Genomic DNA, 23,577 nt, shown 5'->3' with positions numbered 1-23,577 from the left:
GGAAATCCTCAAAGAAAAAAAAAAGCCTTTCAGATTTCAGCCCTTTCGAAGTGGACTTCCGAGATCAAACGAAAAATGCAAACAGAACAAATCACTGAAGAAATGCTGATAAACAGACCACAGTATGCGAAACGAAAAATTCGAACTATAGACGAACAAACAAGATACAGATGCCATCTCAAATGTGAAATTGAAATCAGGGCTCTCAATGAATTACCACACTATTTGAATCAATTTCCGGATTGCAACATCCGTGATCTCTTTTTGCGTTTCCGTCTTAATATTCTACCGACTCGTGACTATTTAGTTCTGACAGACAAATCAGACAGCACATCCTCGGACTGCCAGTTCTGCAAAGAGCCAAACATGTGAGAAACCCTATTCCATCTGATTATGGTCTGCCCAGCTCTCAAAGAAAAAAGAGATCTATACAGAGACTTCTTCAAGATATCTGACAAACCAATGACGACTGAAGAAAGATGGGCAAAACTGCTACAAGGACAAGATCAACGTCTGATTATCACAGTAATCAAATTTTGGACTGAGATCAGTAAAGAGCTTTAATGAACAACTGAAATGTAATGATTCAATAATACTTTTTAGATGTAACATAAGTATAAATTAAAAGTTTGTCAAATCAAACAAATCATTTTAATTAAAAAAAAAAACTTCCCTGTCACCCTCAGACTTGAGCAGGACATCGGGAAATTCTGGACACTGGTAAAAAATCTTCTCTTCACCACCTCTTTCCCTCTTTCCCTTCCCTGCTAACCACCCCACTGCCGCTGTGACTGATGGCTTAACCCTCGGGAATGTTACATGATCCCAGTCCCTTCCTCCTTCCTCCTAGTCAATTCCAGCACCCTGTGCCCTACTGCTCTGCGCACTGTGACTTTCGTTTGGAGGCTCCATATCCCCCTCTTGTGAGTCGCCTGTACTTGCACTTAGCCCCTGGTTCTCCTCCATGGTTCCCCTTAGCACTTCCCTCCTAGGCCGTCCTCCAGAACATGTCCACTACTCCGCTCCTCTTTCCTTCTCCATCCCCTGCACTACTCCTAATTGCACGTCCGAAAACAACAAGATCCTGGTGCACCTCTAATGATCTCTGCATCAATGCTAGCAAGACTGAGATCATTCCTGTCTGGACTCCGGTTCCTTGAATTCCCCCCACACTCTGGCCACTCTCAATGGGTTATTCTCCCTCTCCTTCCTATGAAACCAGAAATCTTGGGGTGTTGTTCGACTCTTTCATTCACTCCTCATATCTTGGACGTTGCCAAGAAGGCCCACTTTCACCTTCGCCTTCTTATAGGGATTCTCCCTTTCCTCACCTTCCCCCTGAACCTCATTGTCCCTAGAATGTTGGTCGTCTCCAGGCTGGACTACTTCAACAGCCTCTTCCCTAATCTACCCTCTTTCTCTCTAAGCCCCCTCCGACTAATCCAGAATAGGGCTGTGAGACTTATCTTTGGCCTCAAGCATAGGGACTGTATTTTACCAGCCCTAAAATCTCTCCACTGGCTTACGGTTGCTGCAAGGATCAACTCAATCTTTCTAAATACTCTCCTTCTAGATCCCTTGGATCCTCCAACTCTCTGCTCGTCAAAAGCTTCTCCAAGCAGAGAGCTGGTGTCAGATCTCTTTCCTCTGCTGTCTCCCTCCTTTGAAACTGCCTCCCTCTCCCTCTCCATCTTCAACCAGATCTTCTCAAGTTCCACAAGCTTCTCAAGACTCTGCTCCTCCTTCGCTCTCTCCCTCACGTGCTAACTCCCCTCAGTCGCTGAGATTTGTGGCCAGGTACCTTATGAGTCCTACCAAGTCGTGGGTTTCTGCCCAATCACCTCCAGCATACGACACCCCTGCACTTGCCTTCGGGCCCTCTCCTGCCTGTGTAGCTGTATCAAGTCTGGTTTGCACTTACTGCTCTGGCTGCTGGCATCCCCTCCCCTGGGCTGTCACAGCTTTGGCTCTTACCTTTTGTCTCCTAAACAGGCTCCCTTGCACTTCCCCCATGGGGGTCTCCTAGCAATTCCCACCCCCCTTTTCTTTTCCCTCCCTCTCTGCACTTGCATGTTCCAAATGTCACAAGGACTAGCAGGACCGTTGTTGTCTTGTTTTATTTATTGTCATTTTCCTGCATTGTCGTTATTGTTCCCTTGCTCCCTTGCCTTCTTGACTTGTGGCGCATCCAAACACAATTCTGGCTGTATAAGCGTCTTACAAATGCCCAATAAATAAATAAATAAATAAATAAATAAATAAATAAATAGTAGGACCAAAACTGTATAGTTATAGTTTTCGTCATTGATGTTATTATTTTCCCTGTTCCCATCCCGTTTGGCCTTGTGGCGCTTTGAAAAACAAATCTGTTGTTTAAAGCGCCTAACAAATGCCCAATGAAATATAAATACAAATATTGATGGGGGTGCACACCGTCTTTTCAGATATGTAGTGTAACTTCGCTTGCTCATCCGCTGCAGAGTGAAACAGAACAAAGGTTTATGTGACAATTGATGTCCTCTTTCTATACTCATGTCCAGTGTTATGCTGAGGACACACAGCTTTCCTTCAAGCTTCCCTCTACTACCTCCTCTTCCATCTCTCTCGTTCACCGATTCTCTGACCACAATTCAGACTTGGTGCACAGACAGTGATCTCTGTCTTAATGCCAGTAAGACTAGATCCTTCTGATGGGAACCCCTGCACCATGTTTCCATTCAAACCTCTGTCCGCCCCACTTGGGCACTCTACCCTCACAATCTAGTGAGGCCAAACATCTTTGAGTGACCTAAACTCCTCTCTCTCATTCATCCCTGACATCTTGGACCTTTCCAAGAAGACACACTTTCAACTTTCCTTCAATGCATTCTCCCTTTCCTCACCTTCCCATAGAAGGTCAATATCTTCAGAGTTCTGGTACGTTTCAGGCTGGACTAGTGCAAGAGCCTCTTCCACAATCTGACTCTCTCCTCCCTTCGCCCCGTCAACTAATCCAGAATAGGGCTCCGAGACTAATCCTTGGCCTAAAGCCCAGGGACCACAACTTTATAGCTTTAACATCCGTCGACTGGCTCGTGGTGTTGCCCACAGCAGCTGTGACTGGTGGCCTTGTCCTTCTTGAGTTTTATAGGCTACAAGTCCTCTGCCCAGTCGACACGAGTACCCACCCCCATCAGCACTACCCTCTGGTGCACCCGCATTACTTCCGGGCGGCTGGGCATCAACCCCTTGAGACACCTCCTCACATGCATTTACCAGTAGCCTCGTCCCTTGGCACCCGCTGGCACTTACCATCCTGTGCTCCCACCAGCACTTGCCCATACCTTGGTCCACCACGCTCAACTCACACCCTTCCCTCTCTCCTTCACTTCCAACATCATCTGTGTTATCTGCCCTGCTGTACTTTCCATTCATACTTACTTTTATCCTCCCGCTCATGGGTCCTACTCGAAGGGCACCTGGGCAGGACACACAACTTCTGGCGAGCACCCAACAACATCAAACGTGCTGCGACCACGCATCCAGGAACACAGCAGGGGGCAACCTGCTGGGGTTGGGATCACCCAACCGGACACAGGCACTCTGATCATCCAGTGGCTGGCTCCTTGGTGCTGTGATCACACAGGCCAAGGCTCCCACACAGACCATGAGCACACGGCTGATACACAATACAATGAGACACCAACACAGGATTATCACTCTTTGGGTCCACTGCTGCAGTGCCCGCACGAGCCCACATAGGCCCCTTTTTATTAACTCCAGTTATGAAAAAATCCTGACTTGTTCTCTTAAACGGGCAACCCACCCCAGTTCATGGGGCCACATCACAATGGGCACCCCGAATGCTTGGAGCTCTGCTAGAGAAGGGGTCAGAAGCCTACCCTGGAGTCTTCACTCTCACATCAGGGGTGCACTGTGAAAGACTTGGACCTGCTCCCATGGGACCAATGTGCAAAGCAGACCTTCTTTCTCGGAGTAGATCTCTCATGATCCACTCAGGACTATCCTCTTCTCCACCCTCCCTTGTTTCTTTCCGTTTCCATCTGGCCAAGGAGGACTCGCCAGAAGAGACATTGGCTGCAGCAGAGGTGAGCATAGAGTGCCCCCTCTCTACGTCAAGCATACTAAAGACTATCACCAGCACAGGGTGAGAGGTGACCCGTCATTGGCTTCTTGAGGCCAGCATGGCAAGGGTCTGCAAGCCATGTGGTGCACAACTGCAGATATTGCCCCAACTTCCAGTGCTATGCGGACAACACCCATCTCATCTTCAGGCTACCCTCAGGCACCTCTTCTCCCTCTCTCATCTCTGACTGCCTGGCCGCCATCCAGGAGTGGTGTGCCGCCAATGATCTCTGCCTTAATGCCAGTAAGACCAACATTCTCCTCATCGGCACACCCGCTCCCTCCTTCTCTGTCACTCTCTGGCCAGCCCCCCCTGGCCCTCTCCTGCTCCCAGCTGCGAGGCTAAAATCTTGGGGTCATCTTCAACTCCACACTCTCCTTCTCTTCTCACATCTCTGTCATCTCTAAGAAGTCACACTACCAGCTGCACCTCCGCAGCGGTATTCTTCTTTTCCTTTCCTTCCCCCAGAAGCTCACTGTCTCCAGAGCTCTGCTTCTCTCTAGGCTGGAAAATTGCAACAGCCTCTTTCTAAATCTGCCTACTTCTACTCTCCACCCTCTGCAACTCATCAAGAACAGGAATGCAAGACGTGTTCTTGGCCGCAAGCCCAGGGATCGTATCTTTTCAGGACTGAAATCTCTGCACTGGCTCCCAGTGGCTGCGAGGATTAAGTTCAAAACCCTCTGCGTTGTCAACAAGGCCTTCTGGGGTCTGGGGCCTCAATACCTTCAGCTCTCTCTTCCTAAATATCTTCCTTATCGAGCTCTTCACTCTTACGCCTCCAACTCCCTCAGAGTCAGTCGCTTCTCCAAGCAACGAATTGGTGGTAGATCTCTTTCCTCGGCTGGGGCCTCCCTCTGGAACAGCCTCCCTGCCTCCATTAAACTTGAGGAGAACCATCTCCGGTTCCGGTAGCACCTCAAAACCTTTCTCTTTGATTCTGCATTTTCTCCTCCTCGCCCCTGCTGACTTCCTGGCTGAAACTGAAACTGCATTGGTTACCTGGCCACCCTCTGATCCCGGGCCCAGATCACCTCCCCCGCCAGTCGCACAACTGCAATGCCTTCCGGGCAACCCTTGCACTTAGGCACTGTTTTCTGTATCCCTACAGTTCCATTACCAGCACTTGACACCTGATGTCTGCACTTACCCTTGCACTTGCCACCAGCTGGCCGTACTTCAATTTGGTTATTATACTTATCCCATGTGCTGCATTTTGACCTCTCCCCCTTCCCATGCACATGCGCGATATGATTGACACCTGGCCTAGTAGGATCGCTGTTTGTCTTCCCTCTGTTCCCCCTCCCTTGCCTCGGCGCACCTTGAAACACTTGTGCGTTATAAATGCCATATCATATCTTATCATATCATTCCCAAAGCCCTGAATCTGGTTTAACCCTGCACTCTAGTTGACTGGTAAGACAATCTTCTGGTGAAACTGGTACCTGGATGGAGTGAAACTCATGGAAGACCTATCTAAGAACAATGGATGGCATTGCTTCTCTGAGCTGAGGAATAGGATGGAGGACTGATGCTTGGGAGAATTCCGCAAACCTCTGAGCACCCTTTCCCCGGTCTGGATAGACACAGTTGTGCAGGCTTCATGGTGCCTCCATGATGTACTGAGGTCTGGATCAGAGTGAGGCATGACATTTGCAGAGTCCAGTGGGAGACTGATACTCAGGCAATGGTTGTAAGAGAGTCACTGAGCTCTGGATCAGAGTGAGACATAATATTTGCAGAGTCCAGTGGGAGACTGATACTCAGGCAATGGAATAGTAAGAGAGTCACTAAGTTCTGGATCAGAGTGAGACATGAAGTTTGCAGAGTCCAGTGGGAGACTGATACACAGGCAATGGAGTAGTGAGAGAGTCACTGAGTTCCGGATCAGAGTGAGACATGATATTTGCAGAGTCCAGTTGGACACTGATATTCAGGCAATGGAATAGTGAGAGAGTCCCTGAGTTCTGGATCAGAGTGAAACATGATATTTGCAGAGTCCAGTAGGAGACTGATAATCAGGCAATGGTTGTGAGAGAGTAACTGAGTTCCGGATCAGAGTGAGACATGATATTTGCAGAGTCCAATGGGAGGCTGATACTCAGGCAATGGAATAGTGAATGAGTCACTGAGTTCTGTATCAGAGTGAGACCTGATATTGCAGAGTCCTGTGGCAGACTGATACTCAGGCAATGGAGTAGTGAGAGAGTCACTAAATTCCGGATCAGAGTGAGACATATTTGCAGAGTCTAGTGGGAGACTGATACTCAGCCAAATGAATAGTGAGAGAGTCACTGAGTTCCGGATCAGAGTGAAACATGATATTTGCAGAGTCCAGTGGGAGGCTGATACTCAGGCAATGGAATAGTGAATGAGTCACTGAGTTCTGGATCAGAGTGGGACATATTTGCAGAGTCCAGTGGGAGACTGTGACAAACTGATGTGCGGTCTCAGTTTTGGGGCAGATGAGGAACTGGATGACCTGCCCGATGGCTGGGGAGCATCACCATGGCAGCTCGGAAAGCGACACTGCTGATTCAGAGGACGACTCAATACCCATCTAGTGGGGAATGGAGCACAGAGATGTGCAAGATGAGCGTTGTTGATAAAGCAATTTTCAAACAAAGGGGTGAAGAAAACAGATTTAGGGCAAACTGGAGCTCTGGGGGACATGTTGTGTGCTATGACACACAAAAAAGCACTGAAGTATTGCCCTGTTTGACATTAAATCTGTGTTGACCTTCCATCGTCTTCTGCCGTTCTTCTCAGTTTTATGTTCTCTCACTATCAACTTTATATGTTATGATCTGCACCTAAATGCAGCTCACCCTGCCTGGAGTGTGTTATACGAAACAAAAAAAAATCACCTTCTTAACCCTCCTCCATCTCCTCAACTTTTTCTGCAAATGATCTTGCGCTCTACTTTGCTTCTAGAATTTCTACCATTCGCAGTACCCTCACTAATTACCATCTATCCCCTCTTCATCCTCACTTTTCTCCACCACTCCTACCCTCCTCTAGCACTAATAGCTAATATGTCTTCCCTTGCGCCCAGCAACCGTGACGAGATTTTTGCCTTACTCCTCAGGGCTACCCCTTCCTGTGCACCCGCTGGCCCACTGCCCCCACACATTCCAAAGCACAGAGCTCCCAGTGTTGCTCCACATCTTACTTCCCTCTTCAACTCCACTCTTGATAGTGCTACTGGTCCCTCATCCTATAAGCCAGCTACTGTCATCTCTCTCCTTAAGAAACCTGGTCTTGATCCTAACTGTCCTGCCAACTTTTGTCCTGTCTCCCTTCTACCACACTATTCCAAAATCTTAGAGCGTGTGTATGCAATTGATTTACTGAGTTCCTTGATACTCACAACCTCAGGCACTTGCTTCAATCTGGCTTCTGACCTCTGTGCTCTACCAAGACCTCTCCTGAATTCCAGTAACTTCATCTCTTCCATACATTATACAAACCGTTCATCCTTTCCTATTCTTCTCGACCTCTCTGCTGCCTTCAATACTGTCGGCCAGTCGGACCTTCTCTTTACATGATCTCTCCTCAGCACCACAGATGGGCCTTTGCTTGGTTTGCCCCAGACACTTTCAGGTGTCCTGGAGCAGCCTTACGTTCCTTATTGCTGGAGTTCCCCAAGGGTCTGTTCTTGGTCCACTTCTCTTCACTGCCTATACTTCAGCTCTTGGCGCCCTGATCTACTCTTACAGCTTCTCCTATGAACTCTTCGCTGACGACACCCAGATCTTCCTCTCCTTTCCTTCCTTTTCCAATGAACTCTGCCCAGAAATGTCAAACTGTCTCTACGCCATCAAATATTGGATGGAGTCTCACTCATGTTCAACTCCACTAAGACTGACGTTCTCTACTTCCCAGCGAAACAGGTTTAGGCATCTTTGAGTGATTTTTTTTGTATCGCGGCAAACTGACCGCAGTTTATGTGCTCGGGCCCAATTCAATGGCACATGCATTTTTTTGTCCCACACCTCCAATTTTAAGGAAGAGGGAGACACCCCTGCACCCCCAAAATTGAAAAATATCAAACATGGGGAGAATGGGACCCCCCCCCCGCAACCCCTGCTCTCCAAGGTTGGTATTTTACAATATATGCGACCAAATTGCCCCAAAGGCCAAATCACCCATGCAAAATTCAATCAAATGGGCCATTAGGTCAATTGTTTTAAGTGAAATAGGCTAATACCATGAAACAGACTATCTGTTCCTCTGCCCCTCTCCTTCTCTTCTTTCCTGACTACTTTCCACATGGAACCTTGGTTTTACCTGCGAACCCTTCTCGCTCTTCATCTCCAAAACTACCACTGCTTTGGAGTGTTCTGGGTGGGTTGGTGTGTGCCTGTGTAGAGAATGCAATGAGTGGATGTAAGAGAACGTTTGAGTGGCTGGTGGGTGAATGAGAAGTGATGTAATGTGTGGTTTGGAGTGTTGTGGGTGGGTGTGTGCCTGTTTAGAGACTGCAATGAGTGGATGGAAGAGAAGGTGTGAGTGACTGGTGGGTGAATGAGAAGTGATGTGATGTGTGCTTTGGAGTTTTCTGGGTGGGTGGGTGGGTGTGTGCCTGTTTGGAGACTGCAATGAGTGGATGAAAGAGAAGGTGTGAGTGACTGGTGGGTGAATGGAAAGTGATGTGATGTGTGCTTTGGAGTGTTCTGGGTGGGTGTGGGCCTGTTTAGAGACTGCAATGAGTGGATGGAAGAGAAGGTGTGAGTAACTGGTAGGTGAATGAGAAGTGATGTGATGTGTGCTTTGGAGTGTTCTGGGTGGGTGTGGGCCTGTTTAGAGACTGCAATGAGTGGATGGAAGAGAAGGTGTGAGTGACTGGTGGGTGAATGAGAAGTGATGTGATGTGTGCTTTGGAGTGTTCTGGGTGTGTGTGTGCCTGTTTAGAGACTGCAATGAGTGGATGGAAGAGAAGGTGTGAGTGACTGGTGGGTGAATGAGAAGTGATGTGATGTGTGCTTTGCAGTGTTCTGGGTGGGTGTGTGCCTGTTTAGAGACTGCAATGAGTGGATGGAACAGAAGGTGTGAGTGACTGGTGGGTGAATGAGAAGTGATGTGATGTGTTCTTTGGAGTATTCTGGGTGGGTCTGTGCCTGTTTAGAGACTGCAATGAGTGGATGGAAGAGAAGGTGTGAGTGACTGGTGGGTGAACGAGAAGTGATGTGATGTGTGCTTTGGAGTGTTCTGGATGGGTGGGTGGGTGGATGTGTGTCTGTTTAGAGACTGCAATGAGTGGATGGAAGAGAAGGTGTGAGTGACTGGTGGGTGAATGAGAAGTGATGTGATGTGTGCTTTGGAGTGTTCTGGGTGGGTGTGTGCCTGTTTAGAGACTGCAATGAGTGGATGGAAGAGAAGGCGTGAGTGACTGGTGGGTGAATGATAAGTGATGTGATGTGTGCTTTGGAGTGTTCTGGGTGGGTGGGTGTGTGCCTGTTTAGAGAATGCAATGAGTGGATGGAAGAGAAGGTGTGGGTGAATGATAAGTGATGTGATGTGTGCTTTGGAGTGTTCTGGGTGGGTGGGTGTGTGCCTGTTTAGAGACTGCAATGAGTGGATGGAAGAGAAGGTGTGAGTGATTGGTGGGTGAATGAGAAGTGATGTGATGTGTGCTTTGCAGTGTTCTGGGTGGGTGTGTGCCTGTTTAGAGACTGCAATGAGTGGATGGAACAGGTGTGAGTGACTGGTGGGTGAATGAGAAGTGATGTGATGTGTTCTTTGGAGTATTCTGGGTGGGTGTGTGCCTGTTTAGAGACTGCAATGAGTGGATGGAAGAGAAGGTGTGACTGACTGGTGGGTGAACGAGAAGTGATGTGATGTGTGCTTTGGTGTGTTCTGGATGGGTGGGTGGATGTGTGCCTGTTTAGAGACTGCAATGAGTGGATGGAAGAGAAGGTGTGAGTGACTGGTGGGTGAATGAGAAGCGATGTGATGTGTGCTTTGGAGTGTTCTGGGTGGGTGTGTGCCTGTTTAGAGACTGAAATGAGTGGATGGAAGTGAAGGCGTGAGTGACTGGTGGGTGAATGAGAAGTGATGTGATGTGTGCTTTGGAGTGTTCTGGGTGGGTGTGTGCCTGTTTAGAGACTGCAATGAGTGGATGGAAGAGAAGGCGTGAGTGACTGGTGGGTGAATGATAAGTGATGTGATGTGTGCTTTGGAGTGGTCTGGGTGGGTGGGTGTGTGCCTGTTTCGAGACTGCAATGAGTGGATGGAAGAGAAGGTGTGAGTGACTGGTGGGTGAATGATAAGTGATGTGATGTGTGCTTTGGAGTATTCTGGGTGGGTTGGTGTGTGCCTGTTTAGAGACTGCAATGAGTGGATGGAAGAGAAGGTGTGAGTGACTGGTGGGTGAATGAGAAGTGATGTGATGTGTGCTTTGGAGTTTTCTGGGTGGATGGGTGTGTGCCTGTTTAGAGACTGCAATGAGTGGATGGAAGAGAAGGTGTGAGTGACTGGTGGGTGAATGAAAAGTGATGTGATGTGTGCTTTGGCGTGTTCTGGGTGGGTGTGGGCCTGTTTAGAGACTGCAATGAGTGGATGGAAGAGAAGGTGTGAGTGACTGGTGGGTGAATGAGAAGTGATGTGATGTGTGCTTTGGAGTTTTCTGGGTGGGTGTGTGCCTGTTTAGAGACTGCAATGAGTGGATGGAAGAGAAGGTGTGAGTGACTGGTGGGTGAATGAGAAGTGATGTGATGTGTGCTTTGGAGTGTTCTGGGTGTGTGTGTGCCTGTTTAGAGACTGCAATGAGTGGATGGAAGAGAAGGTGTGAGTGATTGGTGGGTGAATGAGAAGTGATGTGATGTGTGCTTTGGAGTGTTCTGGGTGGGTGTGTGCCTGTTTAGAGACTGCAATGAGTGGATGGAACAGAAGGTGTGAGTGACTGGTGGGTGAATGAGAAGTGATGTGATGTGTTCTTTGGAGTATTCTGGGTGGGTGTGTGCCTGTTTAGAGACTGCAATGAGTGGATGGAAGAGAAGGTGTGAGTGACTGGTGGGTGAACGAGAAGTGATGTGATGTGTGCTTTGGAGTGTTCTGGATGGGTGGGTGGGTGGATGTTTGCCTGTTTAGAGACTGCAATGAGTGGATGGAAGAGAAGGTGTGAGTGACTGGTGGGTGAATGAGAAGTGATGTGATGTGTGCTTTGGAGTGTTCTGGGTGGGTGTGTGCCTGTTTAGAGACTGCAATGAGTGAATGGAAGTGAAGGCGTGAGTGACTGGTGGGTGAATGAGAAGTGATGTGATGTGTGCTTTGGAGTGTTCTGGGTGGGTGTGTGCCTGTTTAGAGACTGAAATGAGTGGATGGAAGAGAAGGCGTGAGTGACTGGTGGGTGAATGATAAGTGATGTGATGTGTGCTTTGGAGTGGTCTGGGTGGGTGGGTGTGTGCCTGTTTCGAGACTGCAATGAGTGGATGGAAGAGAAGGCGTGAGTGACTGGTGGATGAATGATAAGTGATGTGATGTGTGCTTTGGAGTGTTCTGGGTGGGTGGGTGTGTGCCTGTTTAGAGACTGCAATGAATGGATGGAAGAGAAGGTGTGAGTGACTGGTGGGTGAATGATAAGTGATGTGATGTGTGCTTTGGCGTGTTCTGGGTGGGTGGGTGTGTGCCTGTTTAGAGAATGCAATGAGTGGATGGAAGGGAAGGTGTGAGTGACTGGTGGGTGAATGATAAGTGATGTGATGTGTGCTTTGGAGTGTTCTGGGTGGGTGGGTGTGTGCCTGTTTAGAGACTGCAATGAGTGGATGGAACAGAAGGTGTGAGTGACTGGTGGGTGAATGAGAAGTGATGTGATGTGTTCTTTGGAGTATTCTGGGTGGGTGTGTGCCTGTTTAGAGACTGCAATGAGTGGATGGAAGAGAAGGTGTGAGTGACTGGTGGGTGAACGAGAAGTGATGTGATGTGTGCTTTGGAGTGTTCTGGATGGGTGGGTGGGTGGATGTGTGCCTGTTTAGAGACTGCAATGAGTGGATGGAAGAGAAGGTGTGAGTGACTGGTGGGTGAATGAGAAGTGATGTGATGTGTGCTTTGGAGTGTTCTGGGTGGGTGTGTGCCTGTTTAGAGACTGAAATGAGTGAATGGAAGTGAAGGTGTGAGTGACTGGTGGGTGAATGAGAAGTGATGTGATGTGTGCTTTGGAGTGTTCTGGATGGGTGGGTGGGTGGATGTTTGCCTGTTTAGAGACTGCAATGAGTGGATGGAAGAGAAGGTGTGAGTGACTGGTGGGTGAATGAGAAGTGATGTGATGTGTGCTTTGGAGTGTTCTGGGTGGGTGTGTGCCTGTTTAGAGACTGCAATGAGTGGATGGAAGAGAAGGCGTGAGTGACTGGTGGGTGAATGATAAGTGATGTGATGTGTGCTTTGGAGTGGTCTGGGTGGGTGGGTGGATGTGTGCCTGTTTCGAGACTGCAATGAGTGGATGGAAGAGAAGGCGTGAGTGACTGGTGGGTGAATGATAAGTGATGTGATGTGTGCTTTGGAGTGGTCTGGGTGGGTGGGTGGATGTGTGCCTGTTTCGAGACTGCAATGAGTGGATGGAAGAGAAGGTGTGAGTGACTGGTGGGTGAATGATAAGTGATGTGATGTGTGCTTTGGAGTGTTCTGGGTGGGTGGGTGTGTGCCTGTTTAGAGAATGCAATGAGTGGATGGAAGAGAAGGTGTGAGTGACTTGTGGGTGAATGAGAAGTGATGTGATGTGTGCTATGGAGTGTTCTGGGTGGGTGTGTGCCTGTTTAGAGACTGCAATGAGTGGATGGAAGTGAAGGTGTGAGTGACTGGTGGGTGAATGAGAAGTGATGTGATGTGTGCTTTGGAGTGTTCTGGGTGGGTGGGTGTGTGCCTGTTTCGAGACTGCAATGAGTGGATGGAAGAGAAGGTGTGAGTGACTGGTGGGTGAATGATAAGTGATGTGATGTGTGCTTTGGAGTGTTCTGGGTGGGTGGGTGTGTGCCTGTTTAGGGAATGCAATGAGTGGATGGAAGAGAAGGTGTGAGTGACTTGTGGGTGAATGAGAAGTGATGTGATGTGTGCTTTGGAGTGTTCTGGGTGGGTGTGTGCCTGTTTAGAGACTGCAATGAGTGGATGCATAGAAGGTGTGAGTGACTGGTGGGTGAATGAGAAGTGATGTGATGTGTGCTTTTGAGTGTTCTGGGTGGGTGGGTGTGTGCCTGTTTAGAGACTGCAATGAGTGGATGGAAGAGAAGGCGTGAGTGACTGGTGGGTGAATGATAAGTGATGTGATGTGTGCTTTGCAGTGTTCTGGGTGGGTGGGTGTGTGCCTGTTTCGAGACTGCAATGAGTGGATGGAAGAGAAGGAGTGAGTGACTGGTGGGTGAATGATAAGTGATGTGATGTGTGCTTTGGAGTGTTCTGGGTGGGTGTGTGCCTGTTTAGAGACTGCAATGAGTGGATGGAAGAGAAGGTGTGAGTGACTGGTGGGTGAATGATAAGTGATGTGATGTGTGCTTTGGAGTGTTCTGGGTGGGTGGGTGTGTGCCTGTTTAGAGAATGCAATGAGTGGATGGAAGAGAAGGTGTGAGTGACTTGTGGGTGAATGAGAAGTGATGTGATGTGTGCTTTGGAGTGTTCTGGGTGGGTGTGTGCCTGTTTAGAGACTGCAATGAGTGGATGCATAGAAGGTGTGAGTGACTGGTGGGTGAATGAGAAGTGATGTGATGTGTGCTTTTGAGTGTTCTGGGTGGGTGGGTGTGTGCCTGTTTAGAGACTGCAATGAGTGGATGGAAGAGAAGGCGTGAGTGACTGGTGGGTGAATGATAAGTGATGTGATGTGTGCTTTGCAGTGTTCTGGGTGGGTGGGTGTGTGCCTGTTTCGAGACTGCAATGAGTGGATGGAAGAGAAGGAGTGAGTGACTGGTGGGTGAATGATAAGTGATGTGATGTGTGCTTTGGAGTGTTCTGGGTGGGTGTGTGCCTGTTTAGAGACTGCAATGAGTGGATGGAAGAGAAGGTGTGAGTGACTGGTGGGTGAATGAGAAGTGATGTGATGTGTGCTTTGGAGTGTTCTGGGTGGGTGTGTGCCTGTTTAGAGACTGCAATGAGTGGATGGAAGAGAAGGTGTGAGTGACTGGTGGGTGAATGATAAGTGATGTGATGTGTGCTTTGGAGTGTTCAGGGTGGGTGGGTGTGTGCCTGTTTAGAGACTGCAATGAGTGGATGGAAGAGAAGGTGTGAGTGACTGGTGGGTGAATGAGAAGTGATGTGATGTGTGCTTTGGAGTGTTCTGGGTGGGTGTGTGCCTGTTTAGAGACTGCAATGAGTGGATGGAAGAGAAAGTGTGAGTGACTGGTGGGTGAATGAGAAGTGATGTGATGTGTGCTTTGGAGTGTTCTGGGTGGGTGTGTGCCTGTTTAGAGAATGCAATGAGTGGATGGAAGAGAAGGTGTGAGTGACTTGTGGGTGAATGAGAAGTGATGTGATGTGTGCTTTGGAGTGTTCTGGGTGGGTGTGTGCCTGTTTAGAGACTGCAATGAGTGGATGGAAGTGAAGGTGTGACTGACTGGTGGGTGAATGAGAAGTGATGTGATGTGTGCTTTGGAGTGTTCTGGGTGGGTGGGTGTGTGCCTGTTTAGAGACTGCAATGAGTGGATGGAAGAGAAGGTGTGAGTGACTGGTGGGTGAATGAGAAGTGATGTGATGTGTGCTTTGGAGTGTTCTGGGTGGGTGTGTGCCTGTTTAGAGACTGCAATGAGTGGATGGAAGAGAAAGTGTGAGTGACTGGTGGGTGAATGAGAAGTGATGTGATGTGTGCTTTGGAGTGTTCTGGGTGGGTGTGTGCCTGTTTAGAGAATGCAATGAGTGGATGGAAGAGAAGGTGTGAGTGACTTGTGGGTGAATGAGAAGTGATGTGATGTGTGCTTTGGAGTGTTCTGGGTGGGTGTGTGCCTGTTTAGAGACTGCAATGAGTGGATGGAAGTGAAGGTGTGACTGACTGGTGGGTGAATGAGAAGTGATGTGATGTGTGCTTTGGAGTGTTCTGGGTGGGTGGGTGTGTGCCTGTTTAGAGAATGCAATGAGTGGATGGAAGAGAAGGTGTGAGTGACTGGTGGTTGAATGATAAGTAATGTGATGCAAATCGTTGTCACAGCATTGAAGGGGTTAACGTTTTCAGGACACTTCCAGCCAGGTCCTCTCACCCCAATGGAGAGACTTCTTTCAGCCTTGAATTTTGGGCAACATCTTGGGACACCCACATTGCATCTGATTCAGAAGCGACTCGAGGGAACTTGCAGTTACTCTCCAAGTGCCCAATACACTAGTGACGAAGCCAATCATCGGCTCGTTCCAATGTAGCTAGAACCCTTTAGCTCTCCGCGGGGGCAGTGCATACATGGACCCGGGTTTCAGACGGCTGCTCCGTGATCCACAAAGCCTCTTTCATGGTTATAGCTCTGCCGTAATGTCCGCCAAACTGTAGAAGCAAGCCCAACCATTAGGGGAGGCCATTCTCAAATGATAGTGAACATCTCTGCATTATAAAATCAGAGAATATTTTGCTTTCATATTGAGCCTCATTACCAATTTCACAGTAATTCGGCAGTAAATCCACCTAATTACCGACAAGGCAGTGTAAATCCTAGGAGCACATGGGGATTCTGCTTGAATTACCATGAGGGGTCATTCCGCTGCAGTAATCCCACTTATTAATGTGGAGGATTCATCTGCAGCTTTTACCTGGAGTTGAATTCCCCACTTTCCCTCCAAACACTGGAATGTGTCAGTGCCGGAGAAATGGCGAAAATTCTGTTACTGCCAAAAGAGGGGTGTCACTTTTTAATCACGCCACCAAACTCGTAATGCAGCCCAGGAGGACAGGGCGGGACTTCCTGCAGAGGCATGCTGCTCCTCTACACCACTGTCTCACACTTACAACATACAGGAGGTAGGGGGGCAGGACTTCCTGCAGAGGAATGCTGCTCCTCTACACCACTGTCTCAGGCTTCCAACATACAGGAGGTGGGGGGGCGGGACTTCCTGCAGAGGCATGCAGCTGCTCCTCTACACCGCTGTCTCAGGCTTCCAACACACAGGAGGTGGGGGGGCGGGACTTCCTGCAGAGGCATGCAGCTGCTCCTCTACACCGCTGTCTCAGGCTTCCAACATACAGGAGGTGGGGGGGCGGGACTTCCTGCAGAGGCATGCAGCTGCTCCTCTACACCACTGTCTCACACTTACAACATACAGGAGGTAGGGGGGCAGGACTTCCTGCAGAGGAATGCTGCTCCTCTACACCACTGTCTCAGGCTTCCAACATACAGGAGGTGGGGGGGCGGGACTTCCTGCAGAGGAATGCTGCTCCTCTACACCACTGTCCCAGGCTTCCAACATACAGAAGGTGGGGGGGCGGGACTTCCTGCAGAGGCATGCAGCTGCTCCTCTACACCACTGTCTTTGTAAAATGGTATAATCCAATGGTTCGCAGCATATCCTCCATCAGAGGCGGATCTAACGGTCGCCAGGCAGACAAATGGCGACGGGGCCCCTGTCCCAGGCCCCACCCCTTCCTCACAGCAAAAGGCCCTTTCTGTTGTGATGTCACTCCAGTTCGAGTTGAGTTGTGTGTGCGTTTGTTCTACGCTTCTTTCAGTGTCAAAAGTTTAGCCTAAAATTGTGAAAGAAGAGCAGAACTGTTTAGGGTGTGCGTTTGTTATTTTGGGAATGGGGATCAGGCCACCAGTTATGAGTTACATGTTGGATGTGTTGGAGGCAGGGCACCAAGTATGGGCCAAGTTTCTTGTCTTAGTCGCTAGCGCCGCGGTTTCCTTCCCTAGGCGCTACCCTACAGTCCGAAGCCGTAAAGGGGACTCAATTTCTTGGTGGGCTTTTCTTCTGAAAAGCAGCATGAGCTGGGGACAGTCATGAATGAGAAAGCCTCACTCCATCCCACTCCCCCATCACGACCTGCACCAGTGAAGGGAAATGCCTGCCTTTGGCTGGATGGAGTGAACACAGGCTGCGGCCCCATACAGTGCCGCCTGCACTGATGTGCGCCCTGAAGTTGGGGGCTGCCCCAAAGGAAGCCCCAGGGCAGGGACCGTCCCTGTCCCGCTGAGGCAGAGACTCAGGGCCCGACTCAGAGGGGAATTCATGGACCTCAGCACTGCGTATAGCAGCTGCACGGCTCCCCTGCAGCACACAGGCTGCCCTCAGGGACCCACCTCGTTACCTCTGTGGCTCTCTAACTGAGTGTGTTTCTCTATCTTTCTTGTCCGGCCCGCCTTCTTCTCTCTTCCCCTCCATCGCCCTATCTCGTTTTTCATCTGTTTCTCTACCATTCTCTGACCTGTGTTCTTCTCTAACCCCATCGCCCTTCCCCCACGACTTCCTCTTCCATCCTATGTTCCATCTTTCTTTCTCTTTACTCACTTTATATAATATTTCTTACTACCTCTCCCAGCCTCCCTGTCTTTACTTATATTTCTTTCTCCTTCGTTCTCATCCCTTCATCTCACTTCTCCCTTGGCCCTCTCTGTCTCCCTCGCCCCTCTTTCTCATCGTCCTGCTCTTGTGACCACACTTAACTCCGCCCACCCAAAGCTCCGCCTCCATGACCCGCCCCACCTAGGGCCCACACCAGGTGCTCCCCACGGGGCCCTTTGCCTTAAATCTGCCACTGTCCTCCATGAGCCAGACACAGCGCTCCAGGTCGTGATGTATAGTCACTGGAGTTTTATAATGAAGTCTGGCCGCCTTCTGGTTGTTTGAGATCTAAACTTTAGAGAGCAACAAAGAAAGATGGGAAACAAACCAGGTGGACACAAATGCATTCATTGGGTGTTTATTTTCATACACCTTCAAAGATGGCAGCACTGCTCTTCAATTCTACCATAAAAATCAGGAATTAAACTTTAAAGGACACCAAACACTTCTTGACTTGCAAATATTATTCACGAACATTAGAAATGCATTTTTTCTTTTATGAAGACGCTTGGCTTATAACAAATATTTCATCTCTCTAAGACAAATTACATTGACCAAAAACAAGTTCCAATTCATGAATAATTAAAAAAAAAAAAACATTCATCTAGGGTAAAAAAAAAAACATGCTTGTAATTCAGAACTCCCACATTTCCACACACCTACTCTATTCCTGTACAATATTCGCTCATAAAACCTTCTAAAAAACAAGACATGAGTTAATAATCACATCCATTTCATTTTGCAATTGCTTGATAGACTATAACTTTTTTTTAAAATGGACTCTAATAATCTTACTACACTAAAAACCAAACTGAAGTCGTCAACTGTTAAAAGCAAAGACCACCAACTGCCCAGCCCCGCAGCTAAACTAATCGCCACTGATATTATGTTCCCTAAGTGGCGAGTTCTCTAATCCATCAATTCTGAGCAAAAGAGCGACATGGGTTTTAACATTTCAATCTCCCCATTCTTCCTATACCATCTACAAGAGGTATCTTTCATCACTTTCTTTCACCCCTCCTTTCTTTGGGGGGCTGGCACTCCTTTCCTTCGGGGAGCTAGCACTTCTTTCACTTTCACCCCTCCTTTCATTCCGGGAGCTAGCACTTCTTTCAGCACTTCTTTCACTTTCACCCCTCCTTTCATTCCGGGAGCTAGCACTTCTTTCAGCACTTCTTTCACTTTCACCCCTCCTTTCATTCCGGGAGCTAGCACTTCTTTCAGCACTTCTTTCACTTTCACCCCTCCTTTCATTCAGGGAGGTAGCACTTCTTTCAGCACTTCTTTCAGCACTTCTTTCACTTTCACCCCTCCTTTCATTCCGGGAGCTAGCACTTCTTTCAGCACTTCTTTCAGCACTTCTTTCACTTTCACCCCTCCTTTCATTCCGGGAGCTAGCACTTCTTTCAGCACTTCTTTCACTTTCACCCCTCCTTTCATTCCGGGAGCTAGCACTTCTTTCAGCACTTCTTTCACTTTCACCCCTCCTTTCATTCAGGGAGGTAGCACTTCTTTCAGCACTTCTTTCAGCACTTCTTTCACTTTCACCCTTCCTTTCATTCCGGGAGCTAGCACTTCTTTCAGCACTTCTTTCAGCACTTCTTTCACTTTCACCCCTCCTTTCATTCCGGGAGCTAGCACTTCTTTCAGCACTTCTTTCACTTTCACCCCTCCTTTCATTCAGGGAGGTAGCACTTCTTTCAGCACTTCTTTCACTTTCACCCCTTCTTTCATTTGGGGAGCTGGCACTTCTTTCACCCCTCCTTTCATTTGGGGAGCTAGCACTTCTTTCAGCACTTCTTTCACTTTCAACCCTCCTTTCATTCGGGGAGCTAGCACTTCTTTCTGCACTTCTTTCACTTTCACCCTTCCTTTCATTCCGGGAGCTAGCACTTCTTTCAGCACTTCTTTCAGCACTTCTTTCACTTTCATCCCTCCTTTCATTCGGGAGCTGGCACTTCTTTCACTTTCACCCCTCCTTTCATTCAGGGAGGTAGCACTTCTTTCAGCACTTCTTTCACTTTCACCCCTTCTTTCATTTGGGGAGCTGGCACTTCTTTCACTTTCACCCCTCCTTTCATTCGGGGAGCAAGCACTTCTTTCACTTTCACCCCTCCTTTCATTCGGCGAGCTAGCACTTCTTTCACTTTCACCCCTTTCCCCCCTTCTTTCATTCGGGCAGCTAGCACTTTTGCAGCACTTCTTTCAGCACTTCTTTCAGCACTTCATTGAACACTTCTTTCCTTTGGAACAGGTTCAATCGCATAAACGGGTCTGGAAACAGCTGCTTGGACATGTTTTTCTAGTTTTTTTTAATACAATGTTTTGAGGGCAAAAAAAGATTACAGAAATAACCTGCTTTTACGGTACATATGGACCCTTCTCAATGAGACCTCCTTGGACTCCCTGGTATCACTGTTTCCATGAGGTTCTACAATGCCACTGCAGTAGTGTGGCGGGCACTATTTTCATGCACCAGCTGCGGTATTTCTTGTGGGTGTATTTTACTCCTCGAGCTTTCCTAAAGTGAAACACATGGTATATAGCACTGCTCTGATGAGCACACATTAGCAGAACGTCTCTCCTCACACTGCATTTATTGCAAAGTACCACCTGCTTAAGAATGACGTGTGTGTGCCCCAACCCCACTGATCCGTACACCCCCAACCCTCCTGAACTGCTGGGGAAGCCTCAGTGAGACAGCCTCAAGCCTGGGGCCCTGAATCCCGGACTTACCTCCCCTCCTCCCCCCAACTCTAGGCATTGGGGCTCCCCTGTAAAAGCTATTTGCTTCCAAACACAAACACATTTGGAGTAGAAATGCTGATGTCTGGCCTTCCAAACCCAGCATCACACTCACCAAACCAGGGCACTCTGGGTTGTCTGCCTCCATTGTACATGCGCGGTTTCCATCTCTAACATGTGCACTGCTGTGGCACATGCCTGCCTGGTCAAGAACATTGGCAACAATGCATGCAGGAGCCCGGTGGTGCCTCCTTCGGTGCTGCTGCCTCACATGGCCCTCTTTGAGAGAAGGGACAGTGATGGGATGAGGCGCAAGTGGCTTGAGTTTGGCCCGCTCTTCACAGAGGCCCCAGAGTCGAGCCAGAGGGCTCCAGCCTGCACTGCCTTGCCCATCTCTAGGCTCCTCTTCACAGAGGCCCCAGAGCCGAGCCAGAGGGCTCCAGCCTGCAGTGCCTTGTCCATCTCTAGGCCGCTCTTCACAGAGGCCCTAGAGCCGACCCAGAGGGCTCCAGCCTGCAGTGCCTTGCCTATCTCTAGGCTGCTCTTCACAGAGGCCCCAGAGCCGAGCCAGAGGGCTCCAGCCTGCACTGCCTTGCCCATCTCTAGGCTCCTCTTCACAGAGGCCTCAGAGCTGAGCCAGAGGGCTCCAGCCTGCAGTGCCTTGCCTATCTCTAGGCCGCTCCTCACAGAGGCCCCAGAGCCGAGCCAGAGGGCTCCAGCCTGCACTGCCTTGCCCATCTATAGGCTGCTCTTCACAGAGGCCGCAGAGCTGAGCCAGAGGGCTCCAGCCTGCAGTGCCTTGCCCATCTCTAGGCCGCTCTTCACAGAGGCCTGGGAGACGAGCCAGAGGGCTCCAGCCTGCATTGCCTTGCCGATCTCTAGGCTGTTTTTCACGAGGCCCCAGAGCCGAGCAGGAGGGCTCCAGCCTGCATTGCATTGCCCATCCCTCTGCTGCTCTTCACAGAGGCACCAGAGCTGAGCCAGAGGGCTCCAGCCTGCACTGCCTTGCCCATCTCTAGGCCGCTCTTCACAGAGGCCTCAGAGCCGAGCCAGAGGGCACCAGCCTGCATTGCCTTACCCATCTCTAGGCCGCTCTTCACAGAGGCCCGAGAGCCCAGCCAGAGGGCTCCAGCCTGCACTGCCTTGCCCATCTCTAGGCCGCTCTTCACAGAGGCCCCACAGCCGAGCCAGAGTGCTCCAGCCTGCATTGCCTTGCCCGTCTCTAGGCTGAAGTTCTCCAGAATTATTATTATTATATTTATTGAGTGCAGACCTAGTTTCGAGAAGCACTTTACAGAGTTGTACAACAGTACAGATGCATAACGAAGCACTTTTCAGAGGTAACAACAGAACAGTTATACAGCGAGGGGTGGGATACAAAGGGGCACAGAGGAGGGGTACAGCAGAACAGGTGGAAGGGAGGAGACGGGTGGGTGGCATCTAGTGAGGCAGGCGGAGCGGCGAGGGACGTGGTGACCTAGGTGTTGAGGAGGAGAGACTCCTTGAAGAAGTGGGTCTTGAGTTTTTTTCTGAATTGTAGGAGCAGGGATGCGGGTCTGATGCTGACAGGGAGGAGGTTCCATAGTCCAGGGGCGTAGGCAGAGAAGGCTTGTTTTCTGGTCCTTGTCTTTTTCAGTGGCGGATTTCAAGTCTACACGTGTCCTGGCTTCTGGTCCTGTGCCTGGTGTCTGGTTGTCTATGAAGAACCTGCCACCCTCCGGCACTTTGCTCGATGGAGAATCCCAATAGCCGTCATTCTAAGTTTACTGTTGCTCTGGATCAAGAGGAGGGAGTGGACGCAGGGGTAAGAAGATATCACCAGGAAGCTGATGACTGTGAACGTATTTTGTGATGAGTCAAATGTATTGTCTATCACGGCTATGAAGTAGAAGATGTACACGAGGAGGAAGGCAAGCGCAGTCTTCACCGCCCTGAAGTGCACATCTAAATTGGGCTGGCTGAAACCAGTAGAGTTGTCTTCCATTCTCCTGGTGTGAGTGCAGAGAGATGCCGTGAGAAGAGTGGCAGATGCAGAGAAGATGAGGAAAGGCAGCGTGTAACTAAGTACCAACATGGACAGAACCTCTGGTCTATAGCACACCAGTGAGGTGTCATTGGTTGGGGCTTCCATTGGGTGACATGATCGATACACAATCCAGGGCAGTGGAAGACCAGTCACCAACGCTACCAGCACTGAACCCAGTAAGAGCCAGGACAGCTTTGACGGGAGTCTTGACTTCAGGCAGAGGAAGAGAGGATGCTGGGAGTTGACGATCTTCAGGAAATAGAAGACGTAGAGCCAGGCAGCGCACCAGAAGCTGAAGAGGTCCATGGAGGTGTAGATGGACAATAGGCTGTAATTCAGCATCCATGTCCATCTCAGAGAGAATAAAACAAATATTGCTGGAATGTTCCAGACACACTGCTGCAGGAATTTGGCTACACCTAGAATTGTTAAGATGATATCACAGGTGCTCAAACATCGCCGTTTCATGCAGTCGACCAAATTGACGCCAATAATGAATGTATTTCCAATTACGCTGATTATGCCCAACAAGATCCAAAAAAGGTAATAACATAAAAAATCTGGATCCATCTTCTGGTATCAGCAATGATGAGTCCACTCTGACAGCTGCCAAGCGGTGAGTGCCGTGTCTCCGAGAGAAGCACTCACACCTGATATGAGCCTCGTCTTTCAGGAGAAGATTAGTGCCCCGATATGTCCAGAAGTGCCAGAGCTGAGGTCCTGCTGCCTTGGGTCCTGGCTTCTGAAGGGCTGGCTCCCTCCCCTGGTAGGTGGGCGCACCTGGATGGGAGCTGAGGACCTGCTGCCTTGGGTCCTGGCTTCTGAAGGGCTGCCTCCCTCCCCTGGTAGGTGGGTGCACCTGGCCGGGACCTGAGGACCTGCTGCCTTAGGTCGTGGCTTCTGAAGGGCTGCCTCCCTCCCCTGGTAGGTGGGTGCACCTGGCCGGGAGCTGAGCACCTGCTGCCTTGGGTCCTGGCTTCTGAAGGTCTGCCTCCCTCCCCTGGTAGGTGGGCGCACCTGGATGGGAGCTGAGGACCTGCTGCCTTGTGTCCTGGCTTCTGAAGGACTGCCTCCCTCACCCTGGTAGGTGGGTGCACCTGGCCGGCAGCTGAGGACCTGCTGCCTTGGGTCCTGGCTTCTGAAGGGCTGCCTCCCTCCCCTTGTAGGTGGGTGCACCTAGCCGGAGCTGAGGTCCTGCTGCCTTGGGTCCTGGCTTCTAAAG

The 23,577-nt window shown here is 49.7% G+C and overlaps 1 protein-coding gene across 1 annotated transcript; it reads right to left on the bottom strand.

The window, feature by feature from the left end:
- Positions 1–22,025: 22,025 nt before the first annotated feature.
- LOC138567688 (taste receptor type 2 member 40-like) lies at positions 22,026–22,823 on the bottom strand. Its single transcript, XM_069646158.1, has one exon. The coding sequence runs from the start codon at positions 22,821–22,823 to the stop codon at positions 22,026–22,028; it is 798 nt and encodes a 265-aa protein (XP_069502259.1).
- Positions 22,824–23,577: the final 754 nt, after the last annotated feature.

This window comes from Ambystoma mexicanum, chromosome 2p, assembly GCF_040938575.1.
Source record: "Ambystoma mexicanum isolate Mex_15411 chromosome 2p, UKY_AmexF1_1, whole genome shotgun sequence".
Lineage (NCBI taxonomy): Eukaryota > Metazoa > Chordata > Amphibia > Caudata > Ambystomatidae > Ambystoma > Ambystoma mexicanum.
Note: the sequence above shows the minus strand (reverse complement) of the source record. Positions and strands in the feature narration are given on the sequence as shown.

Excerpts from the sequence above, each read along its gene's own strand:
- LOC138567688 (XM_069646158.1), bottom strand. The coding sequence starts at position 22,823 with ATGAAACGGCGATGTTTGAGCACCTGTGATATCATCTTAACAATTCTA.